Source organism: Nestor notabilis, unplaced genomic scaffold (assembly GCF_000696875.1).
Source record: "Nestor notabilis isolate BGI_N333 unplaced genomic scaffold, ASM69687v1 scaffold7345, whole genome shotgun sequence".
Lineage (NCBI taxonomy): Eukaryota > Metazoa > Chordata > Aves > Psittaciformes > Psittacidae > Nestor > Nestor notabilis.
In genome coordinates, this window is record NW_009928757.1 from 28,707 (window position 1) to 40,448 (window position 11,742).

At 35.8% G+C, this 11,742-nt stretch overlaps 1 protein-coding gene across 1 annotated transcript; it reads right to left on the reverse strand.

Annotated features, from left to right (window-relative positions):
- Positions 1-4,122: 4,122 nt before the first annotated feature.
- SLITRK6 (SLIT and NTRK-like family, member 6) lies at positions 4,123-10,833 on the reverse strand. Its single transcript, XM_010014652.1, has 2 exons — positions 10,296-10,833; positions 4,123-7,022 (listed from the first exon to the last, which is right to left on the reverse strand). Exon 2 carries the CDS (start codon positions 7,005-7,007, stop codon positions 4,485-4,487), a length of 2,523 nt encoding a protein of 840 aa, XP_010012954.1. The 5' UTR covers positions 7,008-7,022; positions 10,296-10,833; the 3' UTR covers positions 4,123-4,484.
- Between the last annotated feature and the right edge of the window lie 909 nt (positions 10,834-11,742).

Consider the following 11,742-nt stretch of genomic DNA (forward strand, 5'->3'; position numbering starts at 1 on the left):
TTTCATTAGCACACCAGAAGTGGATATTTATAAGATGATTTGATATCCCAGTCAAATTTATCTTTTCAGTTTAGCATACTATAAAATTAGTAATCTCTGCTAAGTAAATACAAATAAGTTACACATTGTAAACACCCTCTGGTTAGGGTCATACTGGGGACTTCTTTGTCATGCAAAGAGTGGCCAGAACTTGATCCTCAAATTACAATCAGGGGAAGAGTGACTGCGGGGGGAGAAACAGTGACTGCAGGTGAAAAAGCTTTGGTTTAGAGTATGGTAGGTTTCACACGTCAGTTATAAGAAGTATGAACTCATTTCCAGTCTGGAATTTGGTTACAGAAAGGTTGATCTGTCATTCCAGTGGAGAATAATGTGTGAAAATAATGGACCAATACTGAACAGGCAAATACCTAAATTTATGTGTAAATTTACAGGTTTTGTCAGAAGCGATTTTTGGGATGGGGGTTTGGTTTTGTTTTGGTTTATTTCAAGCTATACAGAAGCTAGGAGCAGCATCACTGCAAGTAATGTATATTTAAGTATTGGTACTAAAAGTCTGTATGACAAACACCTGTAGCAGGAAGAAAAAGAAAGAAAAATATGTTTAACCTTTATAATGTTGAAAAGATAAAAAAAGTTTAAAATAAAAATATGCAATGAACGGCTTTAATATATTTTTATTTAGGAAACAGGTCTATAATGTTATTTAATATATTTTCTTCACTCAGATGTGAGGGGAAAAATGGTAGTGTTGGTTACCTAGAGGTACCCTAACAACAACTACATAGCTGCCATACACATCAGTGTGCTCGGTGAAGTACTGTTCTGACACTCATTTAAACTATTGTGCTGTTAGGAGAAAAATGTATCCACTTAGTTGCAAACTGTCAAACACGCTTTGCCTTCCAACCTCTGTTATTCTAGCTAAGTGAATTGTATCAAACCACTTAACTGTGCCTTGTTACTGGAAAAAAAAAAAGTGAGACAAGGGTATTGACAAAAAAATTCTGAATACCCCTCCCAACTTTCTGCAAACACAAATAACATTAAGGATGCATTTCTAATTGTTATAACGAAAATGTTCCAAGGAACTGTTAGAAACAGATATTGCATCCTTTTTTCTTGATAAATAATGCCTTTCTTACGACACGATTTTATTTTTATCAGCAGATATTGATATTATTCAGCTGGAGAATAATCACATAAGGCCAAATACACATCTCTTTTTGTAATGGCAATATATATATAAGTTTCCTCATAACTGGAAAAATCACTGTCTGAAAAAGTTATTAAGAGGTGAGGTTATAGGCAGACCCCTCCCTCCTCATCATGCAAACTTTCACTACGTGACAGTCAGGTAGAGACACATGATAGGAAATTAGGTAACGTGCCACATTCTAGTGATGCCTAGATGCTGCAAAACTACTTGCAGAGTTACAAGCTCCCACAGAGTACAGCTGCCCTTACATGTGAACGAAGTGAATTTCCCTGCTAAGGGAAAGCTAAAAGCTAAAGCTCACTTTAATTCTGCTGAGTGATGCTCCAATACAGCTGTACAACTGAGTTGCCTTGACATTAATTTAGATCACTCTTCTTTCTGATGCTTTGAGACTGCAACAAAGAATGTTTTGCCACACAGTTGTCCTCAACATTCTGCCAAATAACTGTTAGCAGCTAAGCAAAGTGACATCTGTGCATGTGGCAATTGTCTTTAGTCTGAAGCTATTTCTCTTAAATCTAAGCTTGAGGGCCTGAATCATCATGTCCCTACATTTTGCCAGTTGCAGAGTATTATCTTTACTCTCATTTTTTACTAATGGAAATAACTACTGAAATGAAAGTCACTGAAATACTAAACACTGAAATATCAAACACCATGAAGAGTTTTGTTCTGTGTTTTTGGTGTGTATTTTTCCTTTATACTGATGAGATCTCTGAAAATCCTGCAACCAACAATGTTAGAGAGTTGATTTAATATTCAGAGTTTTCTAGTGTCACTTCCATTGACTGAATTTGATTTTTTCATTGAATCTTAATCATTTCAAATAAAGAAGTTACTTTGTTTTTTTCTTTTGGAAAGTAAATTGCTTAAATGTAGATACCTAGTGTCATTTTGATGCTCAAGCCATCCCACCAAGGTTCCAGTTGCTCCTCTAGACCACGGCATGGGTTTCCATAAGTTGCATGATATCTCCATGAAGCCCATTCACATATCTTGAATATGCAAGGACAGTTAAAATAACTGATAATTATTTAGATAACTAAGTTAATGTAAAGTTAATGTAGCTGCATTTTCCCTTTTGTCTCACCCTTACCTGCACAAATAATACTTAGCATTTTGTTTACTTATCTGGAATGATCATAGCAATAAAAAAAATATATTTTATTGTTGCTATACCAGAGTTACTCTTCCTAATCCTCCTAAATACACAGGTTTTCTGAATTGAATTATTCTCAGCCATAGAAACAGGAAATAATACTTGCTCTCTAACAACTGAAATTTTGATTTTTGGAAGTCAAGATTCCCATAGCAAATTTATGACACCTCTAAAATATTAAGGAAGTTGATTTGCTAACAGAAACAACATGTGGTCAGATCCTCAAATTACACAAATTAGTGTAGCACCATCAAAGTCATTAATTCTATGAAGATTTGAAAGAACTGAGAATCTGAGAATCTTTTGTATGTAGTGTAGGAAATTTTCTGTCAGAAACATATGTACAAACAACATGAAGAACTGATATTTGCATATACAAATAGGTAAGACATCAATAGTAAGGTGAACTAAACTATCTTTTGAGTTTATCAAGACTTCAGTACTAAGTTTAGCATACATACGTGAACATGTACTAATGATGCTGATCTTCAGCTCTACAAATACAAATTAGAAAAAAAACAGTTCATGCATAGTCAGTTTACAAAAGATTTACTTAGAGGAAGATAAATGCAGGTCAGAATTTGTGTTTTGGCACCATGTCAGTCATGCACAGAAATTGAAAGGAATTACTGCACTCCGGACAAGATGCTTCTGTCCTTATGACAAGAGTGAGAGTTGTTGTGTTTAATTCCCAAACAATTCTAAACTTGTGCATGCAGGAGTTGCTTTCTTCTTTAAAAAGTGACCTTTAAGAAAAAGACATTAAAAAACCTCTTTATTTCTTTTTCATTCATAGAGAGCAGTTCCTTGATTTGCTTGAAAGGCAGCCAGGAATAAGCTTTTTCTTTTCTTGTGAGTTGAAAAAAAATACAAAATTATACTGAATAAATAGCAAATATAAATCTAGTGAGAATTCATTGCAAAAATAAACCTGCAGTGTTCTACTTTCTTTTATGTATTTTTCCCACAACACATTATGTTCTTCTAATTTCAGAAAATATAACCTATTTTTGTACGAACAGCTAAATACTATGATTCTTCCTCATGTGTGTACTGTTGCAGTTGTTCTGTCTGGGAGTTGCTTTTGGGTAGGATGGAAAAGGACCTGTATTTGCACTTGGAAGTTCCTAACCACAGCAAACTCATTTCCTCCAAGAATATTTAAAGCCAGCACAGAAGTTACTTATATACATAGATATAGATACAGATACTTAAAAAAAAAATCAAACTTATTAAACACAGTAACATATTTACAGCTGATTCTCAGTAGCTTTTCAAATTGCCCAGGATTATGAGTTGAAACACCAGTGATGCACAATATTTTATAGCAGCAGCTCAAGAAAAGATTGTCCAAACTTAAGTAAAGCTATCAGATAGGGAAAGTAGCAAAAGGCTTACTTTTTTCTTCAAAAGGCTTACTTTTTTTCATTGAAGATTTTGGGTAAACACGTTTACATATTTTTCCTTCCACATACTGATACAGAATGCACACAATGAAGTTTCATGTAAAATACTTAAACATATGCCGGCTCTGGGTGCATACACAAAAATCTTTTCTTTTTCTGTGTGGGTTTTTTTTTCTTTTTAACCAACATTTAATATGACAACATTTTAACTCCTTTCATATTTATTATAAAGGTATGTTATGTTAGGTGTAGCTGTAGACAACGGTCATGTATGCAGTGCATGTACTAACCTAACCAATCCACTCTAACCATTTAAACAAACAAAGGTAGGATTTTTTTTTTAAAAAGGAATCTAATTAAATTGAGGGGAAAAAGAAAGAGTAAAGGTAACATTTTTCCATAGGTCAGGTACAGATTGGAGAGTGCCATATGCACCTTTTATAATGTTGAGGAATATTGCAGTAAGCAATCTTCCTCCCACAGTTCAATCACACAAAGTTCATGTTTAACTTGGGGTTAGACATATTGCCTGCACACAACCCCATGGCTTCCCACAGTGATCCCTGAGTTTTTTTGCTAGGATTACTGCTGTGCTTAAGTTCTGACTGTTGACATGTTATTATAAGGCACTTTTATTTACAATGGTTCCAACTTAAAATAGAATTACAGAAATTCGGCCCCAGCCCGAAGTGGTATCACTTCATGTTTGCTGCTCCAGGACTTCTAAGTAGTCAGGCTCAGCATGTAAATTAGCTTTGAGTTCAAAATATTCATTTTTAGTCTGTTCTAGAATAACCTTTCTTGGCCTGGAGTACACGAGTGTCTCCATTAACTTCAGCTCTTCATGTGTTCCAGGATAATGAACTTCCATGTCAGGCTGGAACTGGACAATATTTTTCCTTAGATACTCTGTGATCCCTAGTTGCTGAAGTTCTCTCTCTTTTTCAAGAATGTTTCTATACAAGCAGCTGGCATCCTGAAAAGAAAGAAACTCTGCAGATTGGTCTGTAGCCTTATATTTGATATTTGAACCTGTAAGAGGTGAACTGTTCTCTCTTTCCAGGAGACTTCGGCAGAGATGTTTGGAATCGTTAGCTTCCTTCTCACTTCCATCCTCCTGTTGTTCAGTATGCTTGGGACTGAAGGATGGGCTGCGGTAGACCTGAACCACAGGAGTTACCATACGTTGCTCATAAAGAGTTGCAGATGGGCGCTCCGTTGTGTGGTGTGTTGTCTTATGCCCATACATGCTATACTGAAGGTGAACGGGGCTACTATCCCTCATTTGTTCATCTGCTTGTTTCTTTTTGCATCTTCGTCGCCGATGAAGAACAAGAACAACTATTCCTGATGAGCAAAATACAATAGTTATAAACACAATTAGAAGTCCTAAAATTAGAACAGAAAGTGGGACAGCATCTGTAAGGGACTGCAGGATAGTGTCTGCAGTGTTGGTAGTAGTAGTAGAAGTTGTCACAACTACAAAACTGGCATGAGTTGGTAGAGCAGGGCTGTTGATTAAACCTGGACACAAGACTTCACTGTTCAGGGATTTCAGCTCTTTTTTCGCTAGGTGTCCTGGAGATTTACAAAAAATATCACCCATCATCGTATTCTTACTCAGTTTTTGTATCCATTTTTGCAGCGCAACTGAATCACAGCTACAGTCCCAGGGATTGTCTTCAAGTTCAATTTGTACCAGCATATCCAGTTCATCCAAGACATTGCTCACAGGCAAATGAGAAAATAGGTTTGTTTTCAGATTTAGTCTGGTAATTGGAACACCTGAAAAGATATGGGGTGGCAAAGCCTGCAGAAGGTTGTTGTTTAAATAAAGGACCTTAAGTTTTGGCATTACATTAAATGTCCCTGGCAATACTTCTTTGATGGCATTATATTCAAGGTACAAGTACTCAAGGTGCTGAAGGCCAAGGAAGAGATTCTGACTTAGCTTTGTAAGATGATTGCCATTGAGATATAATTTCTGCAGTCTAGTCAGATTCGCGAAGGATCCTTCTTCAAGGATTTCAATGCGATTGTTCCCCAGGTGAAGCATTTCCAGGCTGGCATAGTCTGCAAGATCTGATTTCAGTAATGTATGAATAATGTTTCCAGCTAGAATAAGCTTTTTAGGATAAGGAGGAGGAGGTCCTAAATCAGACAAGCTTTCAATATTTCGCTCCTGGCAGTGCATGAGAACTCCTGAGAGCATATGGCTGGTGCAGTGACAGGGGACAGGACAGGAGATTCCTGGAAACTCAGTAGTAGGCTTTGAAGTATGAAGCACTAAACTTGGTTCTTTAGTAGGAGCTTTCAGGATAGGAATCACCTTAGTTGATAGGTGACTATCACTGATAGAGGTGGTTACAACCAATGGCAGTGATCCTGAAGGATCTTCAAGTTCATTGACAGGATGAGTAGGACAAAGTGATTCTTTTTTCAACCGGCTTAAGATGCTACCTTTGATAACTGGAGGACTATTGCATACAATGTCACCTATAATTGACTGAGGAGGCATGTTTTCTAGCCATATTTTCAGCTGCAGCAAATCACAGTTACAGGCCCATTTGTTGTCTTCCAACTGGAGGTCTAGTATTCTACCAATGTGTTCCAAAAAGCCAACATAGGGCAGTGTCTGTAATTGGTTTCCACGGAGGTCTAAATGGGTCAATGGCACAAAACGAAATATGTTCGGAGGAAGATACTCAATGGCATTATCATTCAAAATAAGCACTTTAAGCCTGTTGAGCTTGCTGAAGGCACTTGCTTCAATCATTGTGATGAAATTGTTGTCTGCTTGAAGAAACTCCAAATTTTCCAATCCATTAAACATATCTTCTTTAAGTGTTTCTAAAGAATTGTGATTGATATGAAGTTGCTTAAGAAGGCTGAGACCACTGAAAGCCCCAGGCTCAATATCTGCAATATTATTAAAACCAAGATGTAGAGAGATAGCATTAACAAGGCCAGCAAAATCATTCACATGTAACACAGTCAGGCCATTGTTTAATAGATTAAGATGGAAAGGCCGTGATGGTGGGACATTTATTTCTGATACCATCTTGATGCCTCTTTCTTCACAGTTTATAATCATGGTATCATCCTTTTCTTCACAGGAACACAAACTCTGACAAGATCCTCTGGCTGAAGTAAAAGAAGGCTGTGAGTGGAAAGGATCAGATGCAACGACAACTGAATATAGAATAAAAATCCAGAGCTTCATGGTGCCCAGCAGATTCTATAAAAAAAAAAAAAGAAAAAAGAAAAAGAGAGGAAAAAGGAAGAGTAATCTGGTAATGGTTTCACAGGGTTGATTTTTGTTTTTATTTCTGGGATGGAGAGGAGCAATAACAATTCCTACTACTTGACATTGAGCTACCTCACCTTGCAAACAATATCATAGAATCATAGAATAGTTAGGGTTCGATCATGCAAAACATTTGAATGATTTTCTAAGGAAAGAAAAATACAATTTAATGTACCAAATCAATAATCACAGGGAGTGCTTCAGTACTTTCATGCTGATGCTCAAATTAAGAGATGATCAGGAGTGTGTTATCTTTCTTTATACATCTTATAGAATGTTTTGCCAGTAAACAAAAGTAAGAAGTTACTGCCCTGAGCAACTTAAATCCAGGCTAATATAATATTTTGGATAGTTGCTTTGTGTCACCATATAGCACTGAAAATTTCAGAGTACATCACTAAGCTCAACTTAATGTTGTCCAGCTGCTGAAGAGAAGAAATAAGATTCGGTTTGGTTCAGCAATGTGTGGTGAGAGCAAGCCCGTTCAGTCAGGATAAAGGGAATCTATCCTTTGGTTCTGCATTATGTGTATAAATCAAAAGGTAGTTCATATGCAACCCTTGTGCCTGCAAACCAAAAAAAAGTACACAAAAATATTTCTTTTTCTTTACTTAAATGTTAATGCATACATCATAGTTTGTGGATATTTAGTGAAAGCAGGAACACAGCACATACTAGTGTAATATGTTTCTAGATAACATGTGCATTAAATAATTGTGTACACAATTGAAATAAAAAAGAATGAACTGAATGCAGTATATGTCAGAAGAAATAGGTAGGCAAGGGGCAAGCATTTTTTTCAGATTATTAGACTCCTTCTAACTATTATAATCATTAATTACTGCAAAAAATCTGAAATACACATGGTACTAACTGTGCTTCACAAGTTAAAAATGACCACCAGTTGTGATCCCTACGTTATGTAACTTAAATTATCATCTGTCAAGCTGATCTTGAACTTTGAAATACCTGATAAATGCATCATTGCAGCACAACTATGGAGTCACAAGCAAAATTCACACGTTGTTATAATAGGTGTGAATTCTTTTATGCTACACTTTATTTGAAGATTCTTTGGGGTTTTTTCTATCAAGGCTGTCTAGTTAACAAGAACAATGGTAATTCTCAATATATAAGATGGAGTGAAATCACTGTTTATAATCTTTAATTAAATATTTCCACATTTGCTAAAAATAAATAAATACTTTTTCAATGGAATGGATGATTTAAAACACAAGAACTTTTTTGGGGTGGGCTATTTATTCTAGGACTGAATTAAGCAGCTTTCTTAAGTAATCTATCTAATAAGGGTCACTTAATCTTTCAAAGAAAGCTATTGAAACATGAAGTACACAATGTCACTACATAACCAGATGAAGTGTTAATTTCTGAAAGATTAGAACCTTTTACAAGAACCTATTCAATTACACACATGAACACTCTTACAGTGTGGCCATATGATTTGCCGTCTCATCAATATATATTTTAATTATCATGTACCTTTATTATTAGCAACACCATTTCTCAAGGCTTCTCTTAAAACAGATTGCAAAGATTTATACATGTAGGCACTTAAATGCTGTGGTATGAGCATCTCACACACACACACAAGAAGGAACAACAGCAAATGCATACACAGTGAATTATGGTTTTATTCATTAGAGGCTCCTGATAGGTGGGAATAGATGTATGATTTTAGAAATAGTAAGTGAAACACAGTGTGAGAAAAAGTGTCCTTAAAAATATGACCTTTCAGCTTTGTTTCTGTACGACAAATAATTTTATTGTCTCATATAACACTCCTTGAACTCTCGCTGCCTATGCTTAAGATATTTGTCTTTAAGTTTGTTTTCCCCAGAAGTATTGGATGAGAAACAACATGTCAAGATGTTATTTTGAAGTTTGCAGAATAATTCTAGGATCATATTAAGCTAGAGTTTTATCCTTGCTTTACATGCATCAATATCCCTTCCAGTGACCCAAGGTAAAAAAAAATGCAGGCTCTTGACACAGATGCCAGCTTCAAACATACTGTATGAGTAATTAGACTTTATTTCTGTACACTGTTTTTCTGTAGGAATTCCAGCTTCAATCTGCATCAAATTTAAACTGCAGTTAAAAAGTCCCTGAGCAAAAATAAAGGGGTGAAAAAAAATAATCTGAAAAGTATGTTGCATTCTAGGGCATATTGAGAAATTAGCTTATAAAAATGAGAGCCCTCCTCTCAGAGATGAACGTAACATTTGTAACCAATTGGAAAACATTACCATTTTAATCATCATACTTTTGTGAGCAACACTGCCAGAACTCTCACACACACACATATATTCTCAACAAAAATTAATAGGAGCGTTGTATTCTTTTTTTCATTTTTCCAATTTTTTTTTGGTCTGAACATTCAGGAGTATGTAATGAAGCTCTCAGTGGACTACTACTGGAAAATAAAAACTGTTTTTAAGGTTATCAACATTTACCTGAAAGAATTCACAATAAAGTAAAATTTAATTTTAAAGTCTTGACAAAGCTGACCTTTTTCTCTTTCAAGTGATGAGCTTTTTTAATAAATTCTAAATGGTGACTTAAGTTTGTTCATTTTACCTGCTTTCATGTAAGCCACTACTAACTGCACACTGTAACTAAGCTTTTAGCAGTAGGAATTCTAAAGGACTGTAAAAGTCACAGTCCTTTCTACCAGGCAGTTGAATACTTTCAGAAGTAGTCACCTTATAGCAAAGGCATCACAAGCTTGACAAATAATAATCAACTTGGTTTTAAGACATTGAAATAGCTTGTTATTTTACTTGGGGGTTTGTTCATTTGAATGTTTCAATTCAGTTGTTTAAAAACTGCATGTTGAAGAATTTCAAAGCCTCAAGTTAATCCTTTGGGATTGTTTATTAAATTCTGAAGGAAATCACTGTCAGACAAGCGTTTAATACCATTCTTTCACTTCAGGAAATAAAAGCAAACACCCATTCCTCCCCCCTCAAGGGATTTGAAATCAGCATTTCCTTAACATACATATTCTACACAGCTGGCAGTTTGAATAAATGCACCTGGCAGACTGTTTGAAAAAAAACCAGTATAAAGAGCCATCATTTAACATAAAAGTTATACAAAGTCATGCATAAAATAAATTCCATTGTTACTGAGAAATGAATTTCTCATGTACTGAGTTAATTAGTTAACTGGAATCTTTCTTACCTGTACAGCAGTAACACTCCCTGAAATGCTCAGTAATGCACAGTTGAAGCAGCTGTTTCAATGCGATGTAATTTTTCCCTGTGAAAAATGCACACTTTCTTCTGAGTTTCACTTTGCTGCAAGCTCTGGTAATATTACAGCTCCATAAAATTAAAATCCTTGTTCAGAAGACAAAGTACAAAGCATTCGATTGAAAAAATCTTCCAGGCAGCGTGCACATTAGACTATCCTGTAAGTAGCTGTCCTTCTTCCTCAATTAAAATTCACAGCATACTTCGCAGCTATGCTGACTTATCTGCATATAGTTAACTGTTTGCAAGCATTTGGGTGCAGTAAACAAACAAGATGCTTAGCAGAGCTTAACTTGATCACTTGGTTTGTCAGAATTTCAGATGCAAGCTGCTTCTGCGTGCTCTCTGCTCTTTCTAGTCTTTCTTGTTAGCTCAGTTTGTTATTCGTCAGATTGCCAGGGGCAGGGAGGTAGGCGTAAATAAAGAGACTTCTTGGCTTTTGACTCAGCCTTTAAGCCCTTCCCCACCAGAGAGCTCTAATCTGCCAATGTCATTTAAAACAAGATACAGCTCCACCTTGAGACAGATCAGCTCCTCCTCCTGCAATTTCTCTCACCTCCTTTTTCCCTTATCTAAGTGAACCTCGGAATATAAAATTCAGCTAAACATCTTCAAGGTTGCTTAAGGTCTGTTAATGGCTGATTTTTAAGAGCAGTAAACATCCACTGCAGCTCCTGCAATTTGTTCTCTTGGGCAGATCTTGTATTTAGTTTATATCTGCAAATACTTGCTTTAGAAACTGAAAGCATTCTAGCCAAAATACACTCCGCGAAACACACCACAAGGGAAACCTTGTCCTCTAGAAAATATGACAATCACAATGAAGTGTAGGATTATTCAAATATATAAATGAGACAACACAGCTCTCAATCCAGTTTGCTCAATGTAACAGGGGTAGGGATGAGTATGTACAGTTATACGTACTTTATATCTGAGAAAAATAAATTGTGGAATATTAGTGCTTCTTCTTGCACAATGATTGCCTTCAGTCCTTTTAAAACTGCCCATCTTGTTCTGTGGGAAATAAAATGGGTCGATTGTAATTGTCTGTTTTACAGATGTTTGCTTACTGTTTTGGTATCTATCCATGTGAGATTGTATTGTATTTGCATTAAACATTGCTTCCATAAAAAAAGTTCTAGTTTAGGGGGATAGGGCATTCTTAAAGGCATGTTTTATGCTTAAGGTATTATTTTCTTTGTGCTCATAAACAAGTAATTAGCAGATACAGTACAGCTACAAGAAAATATTTATTCCATGCAAGGAGATTTTCCTCCTTCCTCCAGCACTGCAAACAATGGTTTTATATGCTGCAAATGTTACTTCCTTGTCCATCCCACTGCCACGGAGATGCAAAACCTTTTGGTGAGCAACAA

Coding starts and splice junctions, on each gene's coding strand:
- SLITRK6 (XM_010014652.1), bottom strand. CDS start 7,007: ATGAAGCTCTGGATTTTTATTCTATATTCAGTTGTCGTTGCATCTGAT.